The following is a 17,712-nucleotide window of genomic DNA, read 5'->3' as shown; positions in this document are numbered from 1 at the left end:
TACATACAGATGCACACCACCCAGCACCATGGAGACACTCAAATTAAGCTCACAATAATTCCAGGAGGAAGATGGTTAAGGCTTTTCCCACATATACCTAATTGAGCTTGGGGGGCTGTCCTTCAGAGCACCCAGGTAGCTTCTAGGGAAGTGGAAACCTTATTGGCAACCACACCCTGGGTGAAAAGGGAAAGGGGTGGATTTCAGTGATCTTTACTACTGTCTACTTCTTAGGTTATGATTTTGCTGCAGATTTTCTATGTTTCCTTGGCTTTGTGTCCTCCAGAATCCATTACCGAAAAGTCCCAGGGAAGCCAAGATGTTGTCCCAGTTTACTCTTTTAAAACGTTTGAGTTAGCTCTCAGTGGGAAAGAGGAGTTCTTTCCAGCTGTTGTCCATCTTTATTTACTTTTCTTCATGTTCCAGAGTGGTCATTACTGGTCCTGTTATCTCCGTCTTGAATGAACTGTCATCTCAATGGTGGCTTTAAGCCTAACATTTAATTAAAAGACAGGAGGTGTTAGCAGGGATTTGTATTTGGTTCTCAGAGGAGTAGTCATTTGTGGTATTTGGGAGTTCTATTTGGTTTTCGCTGGGCTAGTAGTCATATTTACGTTACCACTCACGGTCCATATTGCCTTACCCAACCATGCCTTTCCTCCTCCTCCCCCACCTCCTCTTAATCTGCACTCTTCTCTAACAAAGACACACATCCAGGCAGAAATAACCTTTTTTGATTCTTCTTGGCAGCATGCAGCAGTCAGGTAAACAGACATGGTGGCCAGCTGGCCCCCAAGGAGTGTATACAAAAAAGCTAAATAAACTGTCATTTTGGGTTCTATACTTTGGAGTGCTCCCAAATGCTTCATTTACAAGGTTAAAGTCCTTAATCCCGTCCCAAGCACACATCTCTTAAAGAAGGCTAGATAGAGTGTCAAGGAATTCATTAGTAAGAGAATACTGTGGTCTCTTCACTGACTTCTTGTCTTGCTGACCTGCTGTTATCCAGAAAAGAGAAGATTTATGCGGAGGGGACGTAGGTGCTGTCTTTAAGTATTTCAAGTAGTTAAAGATTAGATTTAGAAGACAGATTTGATTTATTCTGCATGGCCATAGAAGACAGACTTAGGACCAAGAGATAGAAATTTTTAGGTTTCAGTTCAATTTAAGGAATAATTTCTTAATTAAATTTTTTTTTTATTTTTAGGCAATTGGGGTTAAGTGACTTGCCCAGGGTCACACAGCTAGTGTCAGGTGTTTGGTCTGAGGCCGGATTTGAACTCAGGTCCTCCTGACTTCAGGGCTGGTGCTCTATCTACTGTGCCACCTAGCTGCCCAGGAATAATTTCTTAAGGAAGAATTAGAGTGATACAAAAATAAATTTGACTATCTCGTAAGGGTGTATGTGCTCAGTTATTAGAATTCTCAGCCTTCTAGAATGCTGTAGCTGGAAGGGAAGAAATGTGAGATAGTGCAGATTTAAAGACATTGCCACTCCAAATGTTCACATGGACTCTTTGTGGCTGACCTGTGATATTGGTCTGATCAGCCATAGTCGGACACACTGTACCTTGACCCCAACATAATGATGTCATTTTGGTCCTCTTTGAGAACAAAGGACAACAGCCAGCTGGAAGAGACATTAGAGATTCTGTTTTTATATTAACAGGTGTTTTCTCATTTTATAAAAGAAGAAACTAAAGCCCACAGGGAGAAATAATTTGTTCAGGGTCCCACACCAAGGTCATGGTACAGTGGAAAAAGCAATGGCATTGGACCAGAGGTACCAGGTTCTAATTCCACCTCGTTACTGTTCCTGTGACCTTGGGCAAATCATTTAACCTTTCTAGGCCTCACATTGATCATCTGTAAAATGAAGGAGGCTGGTCTTGATGGTTTCTAAGGTTCCTTCTGGCTCTTAATCTGTAATCCCAGTGATAATTGTTGTTGGTAATGAGCAACAGAGTTGTATCAGGATGAAGGTCTCTTACCTCCTAGCCTATTAACCATCAAGTAAACTTTAAAAATGTAAACATCTCTTGGAGAAAGAACCACATAAGTTTCCAGTTTCAAAAACTGCCTAGAGAGCCACTTCTCAGGGAAGTAGAATCTATAAATGCTTCAGGCAGCATTGGACTAGAGGAATTCTGAACTCCCCGCTCTGAAATTCTGGGATTCTAAGTATTGTCCCATCTTCCTCTCTCTTCTTGGCCACTTAGCCTACTGACCTAGCCAGAACTTTAGCATTGGCCTTAACCTTTTTATTTGTCTGGATATCTGTCCTCTTACTTCTACTTTCAATATGTGTCTGTTGGACACTGGTAAACTGGAGTGTGTCCACAGGGGGTGACCAGGATGATGAGGGTTACCAGAGATTGTCGTTACTGTTGCGCAGTCGGTTTTCAGTCATGTCTGACTCTTCATGACCCCTTTGGAGTTTTCTTGGCAGAGGTACTGGAGTGGTTTGCCATTTCCTTCTCCAGCTCATTTTATAAATGAGAAAACTGAGGCAAATAGTGTTAAGTGACTGGCCCAGGGTCACACATTTAATAAGTATCTGAGACCAGATTTGAACATAGAAAGATGAGTCTTCCTCGCTGCAGGCCCTGCACTCTATCCACTACACCACCTAACTGCCTCTATAGTTCACCGTATAAGAATCAATTGAAATAACTGAGCGTCTTTAGCATGGAGAAGAATACATTTAAGGAGGAAGAGATAGCTGGCCACTTTTCCAGTATTCAAAGAGCTGTTATATAGAAGGGGGATTAAATTTATTCACTTGGCCTCTGAACTAGGAGCAGTGGTGGAAATAGCAAAGAAGGAGGATTAGGCTGGACACTAGGAAAGTTTCCTAACAGCAAGACTCCTCTCTCAAAGTAGAATGGGTGGTATAGTCAGCACTTTCTGCCTGGAGGCCATCATGTGCTATGAGTTGTAAACGGAGTTCTAGAGTCTCAGTTGGTGTCTCTTTTACAATGCTCAGAGACTGTGATATTCTTCTTTTAGTTACAAGTCTAACAATTTGCTTGTCTGGTTTCCTAGCTGATGGTGGATTAAAAGCCCATATTAAAAGGCAGTGGTTTTGGAAGGCAGCTATAGGTAAACGTGCTAACTCCAGCGACACATAATAGCCCAACCTCAAGAGAAGAGAGGGAAAGTTAGAAAGTAAGATACAAACACTCAAAAGGAAAGGATTTTAGGACCATGTAGTGGAGAGGATAAAGACCCTTAGTCCTGAGACTCACTATTTTATAATACAATACAATAGCTATAATGTTACAAATGACCCTGAGTTATCAAGAAAAGGTTAACGCTCTGTTTTAAAAGTGAAGAAAGGGTATAACACATTTTGGAACTGTATCCATCCAAAATGATTAAGTATATACACATATTTTAAATTTTGTCTCTTACTAAGCACTCCTGGAAAATTTGCTTAGGGGGAATACTTGATACAGGAGGCATTACTATATATTACTACCTGAGTGAGAGTTTGAACATTTCCTGGAGAGATTTTAAAATTCAGCTGGAAAAGCCCCTTAGCTCTGGTAGCAGCAGCTCGTCAACCTGGGAGGCTGGCCAGTTGTCTTTTCTTGTTGTGTGAATCATTCTGACATCTCCCTTGAGAATGGGGTAAGGGAAGACATCTTTGTGTACAATTTTTCAGCCCTGTTCACTTTTCCCCCCCTTAAATAAATACTCTTACAAATTCTCCCACAGATGAGCAAGTCATATGAACCCCTTTTCTTTGCCTCTCTTCTCCCACCAGAAATCTGACTGTTCTGGAGGGTATAGCAAGACTTTACTTTCTAACCTGGTCTGGAATGAAGGCTTGGTGGGGTCTGTACTCCTGTATGCACAGAGTCCTCCATGATAGTAGACTTGGAGTTAGGAAGACCTGGGTTTGAACCCTGCCTCAGATATTTACTAGCTTTGTAACTCAGCCTCAGTTTCCTTGTCTGTAAAATGGAGATAATAAAAAGACCAACCTTATAAAATTGTTGAGATGTCAAATGAGGTAACTCATATTTGTGTATGTGTGTATACACACACATACACATATACATATAGATTCATATTTTTTTTTTTGCAAATCTTAAAGTGTTATATAAATGGTAGCTACTATGGTGAATACTTGGCAACTGTGATCTATTATGGAGGGTGTGTGTGTGTGTGTGTGTGTGTGTGTATAAACATACTGATATTTGTGTATGTGTACATATTGGAAAAGGTTAGGTGTTCGCTGTATGTTGCTATGAAACAGAAATAACTTCCCTCGGTACTTTTCCTGTGCTCCAAATTGTGATTTCCCTGATCGATGTGGGTGGAAAAGTTGAGAAAGGTGCCTGGGAAGTGTGGTTTAGTGCTGTCTCCTGTGCTTCTCAGGATGAAGGATGTCCAGTTTCTCCGACTTCTGCAATTTTCTCATCCGTGGTCCATTTGCATTAAAAAACAAATCCTAACATGAAGAACCTAAGAATGACATTCCAAACTTTTGCTTGGAATTTTCATTCTTCTAATGGGAAATAAAATGTTTTTAGTAGGAAGGAAAGTTCCATCAATGATAGAGTGGAAGGGCAGGGTCTGATGTGACTTCTAGGTGCTTGTCCTTGTCTGTGAAGACGAGAGTTCCCTGACCATTTTTGCAAAGAGCAGTTGTCCCATTTCATTTTTGTGAAGCTCTTATAGCTCAGTGGAAAGAGTGTTGCATTTGAAGTTTGAAGACCTGATTTTGGACCTCAGTTTCCTTCTGTGTAAAATTAGCTAGCAGAGGTGAGGGGTGGGGGCTGGGAGGAGGCAGCTAGGTGACAAAGTCGATAGAGTGCTGGGTCTGGAGTCAAGAAGACTCATCTTCCTGAGTTCAGATCTGGCTTCAGACACTAGCTGCGTGACCCTGGGCAAGTCTCTTAATCTTGTTTACCTCAGTTTCCTCAACTGTAAAATGAGCTGGAAAAGGAAATGGCAAACCACTTCAGCATCTTTGCCAAGAAAACCTCAAATGAGGTCATGAAGAGTTGGACAAGACTCAGACAATTGAACAACAACAAAATTAGCTGGACTGGATGAGTTCTAAGATCTCATCACAGAACTGGGCGCTGGGAAAGTATTCCCAGTCAAGTCCCTTCTCTTCTGTTGATCATAGACTCCTTAAAGGTAGGAACTATTTTACCCATATTTGTATCTGTGGCACATCATGAACATTAAATAAATGGTGATAAAATTAAATTGAATGAAAGTGGAAGAGGGCACTGTTGTCTGTGTTCCCCTGGGTGGCAGGAGATGATGGTGGTCATCAACTTTGAGATCTACCAGTAGATCTGGTTGAGTACTCTTGATTATAACCATTTAATGACACTTTCAAATTGTAAATTCCATGCTGTCAATCATACCTTTCCATAACAATAACAATAATAGTATTCATAGAACACTTTAAGATTTGCAAAGTTCTTTACAACATTATCCTCACAAGGACCCTAAGAGATTGGTATTATTATTTTCCCAATTTTGCAGATGAGGAAACTAAGAAGACAGGGGTTAAATGACTTGCCCAAGGTCACACAGCTAGGAAGGCTCTGAGGCCAGATTTGAACTCAGGTTTTTCTGACTCTAGACTAGTAGTCTACCCAATGAACCATCTAGCAGTTTCATTGTCCCGTGAACATTGGCTATTCTCATCTAAGTTCCATCTTCTGAATATTTATTGAGAACCCTGCATGTTCAGATTACTAAAAAGTACTCATCTGTGCCTACAAAAAGATTATCTTATTTCAGGTATAGAGATTAGGAAAATCAGCTTGGCATATTACTAAGCTTATGCTCTGTCCTATTCCCAACAACTTATGGATCCTACTTTGTCATTCCACCCCCCACCCCATCCCCAGCCATTGTAGAGTTGGGAAGATGGGACCAAAATTTGGAAGAAGAGAGAGTTGGTCACTTGGGAGATACTGGTTGACCCTGTTTCTGCATAGCATCAAAGCCTTTGGGCTATATGAAGACAACTGACTATAAACCCAGTCTTCTGGAGGCAGAATACCGTTATTACTTGGAGCTCAGACTACTGCCCAGATCATTATTATTATTATTATTCTGTATTTTGGCACAGCTATGCCTTCTACAGGTGGTGGCAAGGAGTAGTGAACCTTGGGGTGGAGTGATGGCATATTAGCCGAGTTCCCTGGAGATTTTTTTTTCCTTATGGACAATTTGTCTTCAAAGTAAACCTCAAAATTTCTGGTCGTATGCAAAAGATTTGAATTAACTTTATTCTCTCTTCCTAGCATACAGCGAGCAGCATTGGTAGTTCTGGAAAATTACTACAAAGATTTCACCATCTATAACCCAACCCTCTTAACAGCCTCCAAATCCAGAGCAGCTAAGCACATGGCTGGCCTAAAAGTCTACAATGTAGATGGTATGTTTCTGGAAGTGGTTTCTGAGGTTGGATTGGGGGGGTTGGGGAGTGGAGGGAATGGGGAGGAAGAAACTGTTGAGCTTAAAATTTAGAGTCAATTTGGTTCCACCATCCCTTGGTGTCTGTCTTCTGTGGCATTGTTATTTCAGATGAGTTTAGATGTAGGCATACATTTATTTTGAAGAAGTGTTGGTTAACATTTTACATGTATTTACATCTCTCTGAGAGTTTAACGCATTTTAAAAATTAAAATTTAGCACATTTTAAAAATTAAAAAAGAATGACATTGGTTTGTTTCCTACCTTCTTCTGGGAATATCTTATAATCTTATAAAATCTTATAATATCTTATAATAATCTTAGGAAGGGCACACTTTAGAAAGTTTGGAGAAATGCTTAGATTCAAATAGCTATCAAAGTCAGTGAATACAACTGATCTCACTAGTGTTCATGCTGTTTTTTCTCATCGTATTTGGGGCAGTCCAGATCTTTGTCAGTTCTTTCTGGGAGATGAAGTTGTAGGAGTAGGTGGAAGTCTGGAAGATAAATTTTGGATAGAGCCTCCCTCTCTGCATATGCCAGAAGAGGTAAATGCTCTCAACAAGATATGGACAGTGTTAGATTCGAGTGCATTCTTTGTTTTTTAAAAAAAATACCAATTCGATTTCTTAGCCCAATGATAAGTTTTTTGAATTTTGAAGGTATCCCTTTTAGAGTCTAAAGATGAAATAAAACTTGCATTATAAAAACAGGCTTGTCTGCTATTAGGTGACATATAAGGAGGGTGTCAAATGTTCAACTTGTACATAGGCTCCATATCTCTTGGCTTAATAGGTGCCGTTTTTGCATGTCTTTGAGGTGTTGGTATATTTCCTAAAAGTTGTGGCTGCCATGACACATTCCAGCATAACTTTTATTTTCCTGTGTGTGGTTGGTGTCTCCAAGTCTCTTGACATTCTTTTTTCTCTGTCTGTCCTTGTTCTCCCCCTCCCTCTCATGCTCTCTCATTGTTTTGTTGCTGAAATGTGATGTTCCAGCTGCCCTTATGGCCAAACTGAAACTTTATATAACGGATGGTAAGTAACATCCTTAGCGCACTCCTTTTTTTTTTTTTGGCTAACATTTTAATTGTCTAGGATTCTTCATCCCATTCTTTTTCGCTTTTCACTGATCTAGTTGGGGTTTTATTAAGAATTTCTTTCCTGTCCTAAACTGGGCATATTAGATAAAGTTTTAGGGGTATTAAGTTGGGATTATTCCCTGGGGATTTATGTAGAACTGTACCAGTAAGTTTCTTATAGGGTGGAGGGTACTGACAGAATTTGAAGCTTCTCTTTTGCCCTGTGTTTAGGAGATCTATGATATTAAAGCTGTTGCTTTTCTACCACTTTTTCCTTGAAGGCCCAGGGAACAATGCTGCAGGTCAGTCTCGGGCTATGATAGCAGCTGCTGCTCGACGCAGAGATTCCAGCCACAACGAATTATATTATGAAGAAGCAGAACATGAACGTCGAGTAAAGAAACGAAGAGCCAGGTACACGATTCTCCCCGCCTTCCTCTTCTTCAATGAAATAATTCAATTTAATAAACATTTACTAAGTGATGGTATATGTCAAGGGCTTTGAAAACCTTAAGGCACCTGTGCAGGTGACACTTATTGCTGTTATTATTATTATCAATTCTTATCCCTGCTTACACTATCCTTTTGTTTCCTGAAATGAACTGGTTCCCAAGGCTGCATGAAATGGTATTTTATGAATATGGTGTCTTCTGGGTTTTGAAGAATCTGTTCATAGCATCATAGATTTGGAGCTAGAAAAGAGCACAGAAATTGTCTTGATCAGTCTCCCCATTTTATAGATATATAACTGAGGCTCAGTGAGATAACGTGGCTTCCCTGAGGTCACCAAGTAATAAATATCACAGCCTGGATTTGAATCCAGGTCTTCTGTCTCATTCTAGATCTATCAGTCTTTCCACTGGAGTCCTTCATCATGAGTTTTTCAAGGACCATATGACATCACTCTTACTTGTAATGGCTTATACCTCACATGGTAGGCACCATGGAAAGACATTGATAAATTGCAGAGAATTCGAAGGAGGGTGATTAGCAAGATGAAAATGTGCCTCCAGTTCATGCCAAATGTGTATTGGTTGATGGGAACTGGGGAGATTTAGCTTGGAAAAGTGGAAGACTTGGGGAAGAGGGTATAGAACAATAGCTTTTTTTTTCAAGCTTTTGAAGAGTTGTTGTGTGAAAAGGGGATTAGATTTGTTATACTTGGTCCTATTGGAAAGAATTAGAAGTGGTAGGAGGAAGTTCCAAAGCAGAAGATTGAAGTTTGGTGTAGGTGTCATAAAGGAAATGCTTCCTAAGAATTAGCTGTACAGGATTGGAATGGGCTTCTTGGTTTTGTTTTGTTTTGTTTTAGGCAATTGGGATTAAGTGACTTGCCCAGGGTCACACAGCTAGTAAGTGTGTCAAGTGTTTGGTCTGAGGTCACATTTGAACTCAGGTCCTCCTGACTTCTGGGCTGGTGCTCTATCCACTGCACCACCTAGATGCCCCTGGAATTCTTAGAAGGTACAGATGATCGTTCATAGGCTATGTTGGCAGAAGGAATTCTGGTCCAAGGAGGGATTGGACTAGATGGCTTTTGAGGTCCCTTCCGTCGCTGAGATTCTAGCATCTTATTTTTGACCTCTCCCATTCATTAGGTGGATTAGAACAAGGGAGGACACAGCTCTGAATCTCTTCTTTTGCTGCCTTTACTTCCATTATTCTCCCATTTCTGAGTGGTGTCATGTGGCCTCCCTTCCAGGACACATCGCATTTCAAGAGTCTTATGAACTCATGGGCTTTAGATGTTGGCAGTAACACAACTTAGAACTTTGTATCCTGTAACTTGCACACAAAGACTCTTTCTTGAAAGAGGCTGTATGTTTATCAAGTCAATATGATTTACAGTAAATTTGTTTATCAAGTAAAGAAAATATAAACTGATAATTTTGGGGAAATTTCAGCCTGTAGACAAATATACGGTAAATTGATAAACAAAATGAATCTTTAAAAAAATTTACAATTTATTTTGTTTATCAAGTAAATAAACTATACACTAAAGACTTTGGGAAATTTTTAGCCCAGGGATAGATAGACAGTAAATTTGTAATCGAAATAAATTTTAAACAAAATTTACAGTAAGTTTGTTTATCAAGTAAATAAAGTATACATTGATGACTAGGAAAATTTTGGCTCGTGAACAAATCTACAGTATGTTTGTAATCAAAACAAATTTAAAACAAAATTTATAGTGTTTGTTTATCAAGTATACAAAATATATCCCGATGACTGTAGGAAAATTTTAGCCTGTGGACAAATATGCAAAACTATTAGATAACTATCATAAGTGGAAAGTGGAGAAGAATTAACTCTAGTGAATTTTAAATACTCACACGTGTCAACACATGTCACAATTGCAACCACATGTCAAAAGTGACATATATACCTAAATACATATACACATAGATATGGAAGAAGGTGGAGGAAATGATCAGATTGGAATGGGGCCAATGAAGGCTGTAACTTTTAGGGAAAGTACCTTGGAGAAGATAGGCTAGAGGAGTAAAAATATCTTTCAGGTTTTTAATGGGTTGTTCTTGGAGGAGAATGTTGATTATCTTTGGTACTTCTGGAAAACCAAGGTAAAAAAAGGAGCATATAGTGGCCTGAGGGGTGGAGTAAGGGGTTGTCAGGGAAAGTGCTCAGACACCTAGAGCAAACAGGAAGAGGAAGGAAGACAAAAGAGCAAAAAGAAAAGGGGGGGAAGAGGCATGAGAGATCAGCCGCTGCTTTCTCTCCTGCTTTTGTAGCTTCCCTTTAGGACTCCAGTTCGATTTCAGCTTTCACATCCAGCCTGAGGGTCCTCATCTTCACCCTCAGATCATCCACAGCATTCACAGCCAGCATGACACACAAGCCCTCGGCTGGTGGTGATACCTCAAGGGAGGGGAAACCTCCAATTTCGCAGTCACCTCTTCTCAGGAGTGGATGGGGTCTCTACCTCCTCTGGCCCACTTTGATTGCATTTCTGAAGTGGCTCATTACTTTCTACGGATTCCTGTTATTTGATATGACAGCTTTTCCCTGAGGGGGTTGGGAGGGTGAAAGTAAGAAGAGATGGAGACATTGTCTCCTCCCCCTTGTTTCTTCCCTTAACTCCATTGTTCAGCCTGAAAGCCTTAGGCTTTGCATACAAAGGACCGGGATTCGAGTCATACCTTTGGACTTTTACTAACTGTGTGTCCTTGACTCAGTAACTTCACTCCCTGGGCAGCTATTTCCTCATCTGTAAAATGAAGTGGCTTTATTGAATAACCTGTGAGGTCCCCTCTCTGTAGGAGCTCAGGACTTTTTTCTGTGTGTGTGTGTATATGTGTGTGTGTGTGTGTGTGTGTGTGTGTGTTTAACATTATCTGTGTTTTATTGTATTTTTTATTTATTTTGTTTGTTAGATATTTCCCAATTACATTTTAATATTGTTGGGGTGCACTGCTATCTCTGGTTAAGAAGATGTTAAACACAGTTGTCTCTGACCTTGTGGCTCAAATTCATTTCTGACAAATCATTGTTATTCTCTGTTCCCTAGACCCTGGGAAACTGGCCAGCACAGCCTTAAATACAAGGTTTAAGGAATCGGTGTGTGTGTGTGTTTTTTTTTTTAATGTTTCCCAGCTCTTCATTGGCAAGGCATCTACCATTCCATTACCCACCTGGAATGCTTTCCCCCCTCACCTGTGCCTCATTTTCCCAGACAAAAGTGTCTGCCCCACTCCCTCAGGGGGCCTTTCCCGATGCTGTTGGCACTCCTCTTGCCCTCATCCCACCCATACATTTTGTATTGAAATCAAATTGTATTTATATTTTGTATTATTACCTGTGTTCATGTTCCCCCACCCCTCCTCAGTAGAATGCAGCCTCTCCTGAGGTCATCCTTTGTGTCCTTGGTGCTTGACACAGTTCTTGGTACAAAGTAGGTGCTTAATATATGCTGATTGAACTGGACTGAACTAATGAAATCACAAATATGTGGAAATATCTCAGAGGGAGAGTATGTCAACAGGGTGGTTATTAAAAACTCATTCTTGACTGAGAAGATCAGAGGGCATTCTGGGAGAGGGGGTCGTTGTACTTTTTTCGTTTGTTTGTTTTGGTGAGGCAGTCAGGGTTAAGTGACTTGCCAAGATTTAAACTCAGGTCCTCCTGACTCCAGGGCCAGTCCTCTATCCACTGCACCACCTAGCTGCCCTGGGTCATTGGACTTCAACAGCTAGGTGGCTATCCAAGAGATTGAGGCAAGAGAAGGGCAGTCCAGGCATAGAAAGCAGTGTGTACAAAAACACTGTGAGTGGGGAAGCCTTACATGTCCTCTGGGGGCTATGGAGTAGTTGATTTGGGCTGGAGTAGAGAGCATAGGGAAAATAATAATAGTTAATAAAGCTAAAAAGGGTGGGCTTGTGCCTGCTTGGGGAGAGCCTGAACTCTCAGGTTGATTCATTGGAATTGGCTCCATGGTCCTTTCTCCTGAATATTTTTCTGAGGCCAGTTAATGATGACTCATTCTCATGCTAGTCATGCAGTTTGGTAGCCAGCCATTCAATGTCTCAGTTTTCTTATTTGATAGCTGAAGATGCTGAACTAGATGATCTTGGAAGGTCCCTTTCTACTCTGAATCCCAAGCCATGCCCCTATGATAGCAACCAGTTCAACAGTCTTTTTCTTAAAGATTTCTTAGGCTCTTTTCTCTAAGTAATTAATAATGATAACTATGAAAAATAATAGCTAGCATTTATATAGTGCTTTAAGATTTGTTTTTGTTTTAGCTTTTTGGTGAGGCAGTTGGGGTTAAGTGACTTGCCCAGGGTCACACACTTGGTAAGTGTCAAGTGTCTGAGGCCAAATTTGAACTCAGGTCCTCCTGACTCCAAGGCCAGAGCTCTATCCACTGTGCCACCTAGCTGCCCTGCTTTAAGGTTTGTAAAGCGCCTTACAAATATTATCTCATTTGATCCTTATGACAACCCTGCCAGGAGGAAGTTACAATTATCCACATTTTACAGATGAGGAAACTGAGGCAGGCAAATGCTAACTGATTTACTCGGGGCTACACAGCTAGTAAGTATTGAAGGCAGGATTTGAACTCAGGTCATCGTGAGTCCAGATCCACTGCGTTATTCACTATGCCACCTACCTGTTTGCCGAAGAGACTGCTAGGAATGATGATGATAACAATAGCTAACATTTACATAGAACTTACCATGTTTTAGACCCTGTGCTAAGTGTTTTACAGTACCTGGGAGGTAGGTGTTATTATTATCCCCATTTCACAGATGAGGAAACTGAGGCAGACAGAGGTTAAGTGACTTGTCCAAGGTCACACAACTAGTAAGTATCTGTTCCTGACTTCAGGCTCAGTAGTTTATTCACTGTCATCCTGCTATTTGCCAAAGAGACTGCTGGGTGATAAAGATGGCAAATCACAGAAGCTAACACTTGTGTCTATTGAGGGAGGTGGAGATAAGGAATTAAGAAGGGAGGAGTGGGGACTGAAAATAGCCTCAGTCCTCCTGCAAGATTAGAGATGGTCTTGTTTAAGTTACGCATTGACTCCTGTGCTCCTGCAGGCTGGTGGTTGCAGTGGAGGAGGCCTTCATTCATATCCGCCGTCTCCAGGCGGAAGAGCAGCAGAAGGTCCCTGGAGAAGTGATGGACCCCAGAGAGGCAGCCCAAGCCATCTTCCCATCCATGGCCCGGGCCCTGCAGAAGTACCTGCGAACCACCCGGCAGCAGCACTATCACACCATGGAGAGCATCCTGCAGCACCTGGCCTTTTGCATCACCAACAACATGACCCCCAAGGTACTGAGCCGTCCTGCCCCCTTGGCTGCTTACACAGCTGAGATGGCTTCCTTTTTGTTTCTAACCTCCAGTGATATTTGATCCCATTTAGCCAGTATTTATTAAGTGCCTGCTTCGGTGCTGGGCACCATGCTTGGTGCAAAGACCAAAAAGGAAGAGTCAGTCCTTGCCCTCAGAGAGCTTACACTCTACTCAGAGAATGTAGATAATAATGATCCAGCACATCCCTGTCACCATTCCGAATTGGTAGGGATCGTTAGAGCATCAAGCAAAGCTCTAAAAAAACCAAGTCAGTTAAAAATAAAAGCTGTTGCTGGGTGTGATCATACACACACTTGTGAACTCTGCTTCTGGGCCATGCTGAGGCTGGGCTCCCTTGAGCTTGGGAGGGCTGAGATGTAGTAAAGCTCAGACTGACTGAGTGTCTGTAATAAGTCTGGCACTAATATGGTGAGCAGGGCAGCTAGTTGGCACAGTAGAAAGAGTGCTAGGCCTAGAGCCAGGAAGGTTCATCTTCCTGAGTTCAACTCTAACTAGCTTGGTGACCTTGGGCAAGTCACTTAACCCCGTTTGTCTCAGTTTCCTCATTTGTAAAATGAGCTGGAAAAGAAAATGGCAAACCGCTCCAGTATCTTTGCCAAGAAAACTTCAAATGAGCTCACAAAGAGATACAATTGGAAAACAACTGAACAACAAAAATATGCCAAACCCCTAAGGGAGGGAAATTGTGTACCAGGCTGCTTAAGGAGGAATGGACCAACACAGCCAGTTAGCAGAGGGATTGGTCTGTGAGTGGCCACTGTGCTTTCAGCCTCAGTAAAATTAACTCAGTCTCAAAAAAGTGAGAAAGGAGGGACAGAGGGAGAAAAGAAGGAAAAGGAAAAGAGAAATAACACATCATTAAAACAATAACAAATAGACCTTTTAAGTCTGGCTTCAATTATGCTAAGATATTGAAGCCTATATGCACTTTGGTGACCATCTACCCGTCCATCCTTTACACTGAAGCTCTTGTTACCTTGATTTGGCTATGAAAGCCCTGCGTTATTGGTGAGGAGGGCATGCTGGGTATGAGTGTATCTCAGTATGGGCATGTTTTTGTCAGTGGGTATCATGGGATCTCAAAACCAGACATCTAGCACTATAAAGGATCTCAGAGGCCATCTAGTCTGACCCCTTAATTTTATAGGCAAGGAAACTGAGGTCCTCGGAGGTTGTGACTTTTTTTTTTTTGGTGAGGCAGTCAGGGTTAAGTGACTTGCCCAGGGTCACACAGCTAGTAAGTGTCAAGTGTCTGAGGCTGGATTTGAATTCAGGTCCTCCTGACTTCAAGGTCGAAGCTCTATCCACTTGTGCCACCTAGTTGCCCCTGGTTGTGACTTTCTTAAGGTCACATTATAAGTGTCACAGGCAGGATTTGAACCCAGGACCTTAGCTTCTAGAGCCAGAATTTGTTCTACTATGCCCACCTACCTCTCTAATTAAAGAAATGAACATGAGAGCTTGGTGCAGGCAGTCTCTGTAATTAACAGTCTTGTGTATAGAGGTATTATTGACCTGGTTGATGGCTCCCCACCTAAGCCTGAGAGAAGCTTTTCTTTTCTCTTACTACTCTCAACACTGATGAACTTGCTTCTTTGACTCCTTCATGTGGGAAGAAACCAAGTTCTTCCTCATTTATTTCCTCTTCTATTTCCTTTCCGCTTCACCTTTTGAAGTTTCTTACCACAGTTGTTAGCACATCTTTGCTGGTTGTCACTGTTAAATTGTTCTTTGTTTTGGTTGATGAAAATCTGATCCCCATGTCCGTGCCCTAAAGTGGTCCTTTTCCCTTCTTCACCTTCCAGAAGCCTTTCTGCCATGTCCTCACTGTGTCTGTTATCATGGTATTTTAGACCTTTCTGGGCCAATAGAGCACACTCTGTTCCTCAGATCCTAACACAGCATACTCCCCTTGCCCTGATGTAGGCTACCAGCTGCTTCTCACGGAGTAGAAACTTAAAGACAACAGAGTCAACAGAAAAACGGAAAAACAACTTCCCTATCATCGCAAGCTGTGGGAATAGTGATTTGAACACAACTGACAATATCTGGAGAATCCTAATCAAGATCCACTGGGGAGACCACAGCTTGTTTCCCCAGATGTTTACATCAAAGGAGCTGAAGTTCTTTGTGGTCCTAGATAGTGGTCATCTACCTCTCTAAAGAGGTGGTTTAAAATGATTCCACCCCCCCTCTTAACTCCCCCCTCTCCACAATGATCTCAGCAGTTATTTAAATACATCATCTCTCAGAGCCTCTTCTTCTTGACTTTGAACTGTCCTAGGGCATCTTCTTGGTTCAGAAATGTCACATCATCAGGATAAAGAGCTAGTGAAGAAACCTCTTCCTCTAAGATAGATCTAGAACTGTTCTGTAATTTACAGTTTGACCTGCACCACCAAGGAATTAATTAACTTGCCCAGGGACATTCATCTGTTACATGGTGTAGTTGGGACTTGAACCCGGCTCTCCTTGACTTTGAAGATGGCCCCTCTATTCACCACATTACAGTGTGTTGAGTATACAAAGATGGACTGACCTCACTATACACAAGCCGTAGGACTAAGGATTTGAATACAATTGTGGATAATCCGAGAGTCCTACCAAGAGATCTGGGGACAAAACAAACAAAAATAAGCCCAAACAAAGTGACCCAAAATGTTTTGGTGGCCCCGATATACTTCAGTTCTGCTTTCTAGTGTCCCCTGTCAGTCAGAAATAGAGTGAGATGAAAATACAGCAGGAAGGAGGGTAATGATAACCATTTAGGAGCATCCTTAACTAGAGACAGATCAGTGAATGTGAGACTCCTTCATCTCTAATCCTAAAATCATTTGTGTTGTGGCATTAATAAGAAGTGCTAGGTTAGAGCCTTTTTTTTTTGCAAATATTGTCTATTTTTATAACAAAAGAAGTATCCACATATCTATGGGATAGGACAGTGATTTCCAACCTTGCTTAGCTAGTGTTTAAATCCATCATTTATGTAGCACTTTAAAGCTTGAAAAGTGTTTTACGTATGTTAACTCATTTAATCCTCACAACCCTGTGAGGTATGTAGTAGTATTATCCTCATTTTATAGATGAGGAAACTGAGGCAGAGAAAGTTAAGTAACTTGCCCAGGGTCACACATCCAGCAGGATTCAAACTCAGATCTTCCTGACTCCAGGCACAGTGCTGTACTGTGCCACCTTGCCGCTATGTTAGTATGTGTTGCTTTTGTGAACTTAGTGGGTCAATCAGTCAATCAGTAAACCTTTATTAAACACCTCCTATGTACCAGGCATTCTGGGGATACAAAAAAATTCAAAAGACAGTCCCTGCCCTCAAGGAGCTTACAACCTAAAGGGGGAAATGATTGTTCCGTAAGAAATGATGAGCAAGTGGATTTCAGAAAAACCTGGAAAGAGTTGATGAACTTATGCTGAGTGAAGTGAGCAGAACCAGGAGAACATGGTACCCCATAACAAAAACATTGTGTGATGACCAGCTTTGATAGACGTAACTCTTCTCAGCAATGCAAGGATCTAAGACAATTCCAAAAGACTTATGATGGAAAATGCTATCCACATTCAGAGGAAGAACTATGGAGTCTGAATGCAGATCAGAACATACTATTTTCTCTTTTTCTTTCTCATGATTTTTCCCTTTTGTTCTGATTCTTCTTTCACAATGTGACTAATGTAGAAATATGTTTAATATTATTGTACGTGTAGAGCCTATATCAGATTGCATGCTATCTTGGGGAGGGGAGGAAAGGGGAAAAATTTAGAATTCAAAATCTTATAAAAGTGAATGTTGAAAACTAAAAGTAAATAAATAAATTTTTAAAATAAAGGAGGAAATAATATGCAAATACATACATACATAATATATATATATATATATGTGAAAGAATATATATACAGAGTAAATATTTATACAGATTCATGATTTCCTTGATATAGGCACATTTTTCGTTGGTATGAATTCCAAGCCTTCTGTGATAGTTTGTCCTGTGTGACGTCTCCTTTGCTATTACAGGTTTTCTCTTTCTCCATCATCTCTTTGTCCATCAAATCAGCCACCCACAGTACCATCTTCCATCACATAAACCTAAACATGCATCTGCCCAAACATGTAAACATGTACTCACATATCACCTGTCACTCTCTTTCCACCATGATATTTCATCACCTGAGCTTTTCTTAAAAAAAAAAATTGAAGAATAGAGTGAGGAAATCTGCAGTTGTTGGCTCTGGGGCAGCCCCTCCCCCTCCCAGTATGTTCCAGTGAACTGGCAGGGAAACGAGATAAGAATATGTTCTAATTGAAATGTCTTATTTGATTGGGGGAAAAA

At 41.0% G+C, this 17,712-nt stretch overlaps 1 protein-coding gene across 2 annotated transcripts in view; it reads left to right on the top strand.

The window, feature by feature from the left end:
* The window catches only part of VANGL1 (VANGL planar cell polarity protein 1), a 76,542-nt gene that overhangs the window by 50,103 nt on the left and 8,727 nt on the right, over window positions 1-17,712 (top strand). Inside the window, exons 5-8 of one of the 2 annotated variants that reach the window (XM_021002509.2) lie at window positions 6,282-6,415; window positions 7,452-7,490; window positions 7,816-7,948; window positions 13,096-13,330. In XM_021002509.2, the coding sequence (XP_020858168.1) occupies window positions 6,282-6,415; window positions 7,452-7,490; window positions 7,816-7,948; window positions 13,096-13,330 (541 nt within the window). The remainder of the gene's footprint in view (window positions 1-6,281; window positions 6,416-7,451; window positions 7,491-7,815; window positions 7,949-13,095; window positions 13,331-17,712) is intronic. The other variant, XM_021002518.2, reaches the window with a different exon arrangement.

Source organism: Phascolarctos cinereus, unplaced genomic scaffold, assembly GCF_003287225.1.
Source record: "Phascolarctos cinereus isolate Bilbo 61053 unplaced genomic scaffold, phaCin_HiC Scaffold_5;HRSCAF=322, whole genome shotgun sequence".
NCBI lineage: Eukaryota > Metazoa > Chordata > Mammalia > Diprotodontia > Phascolarctidae > Phascolarctos > Phascolarctos cinereus.
Note: the sequence above shows the minus strand (reverse complement) of the source record. Positions and strands in the feature narration are given on the sequence as shown.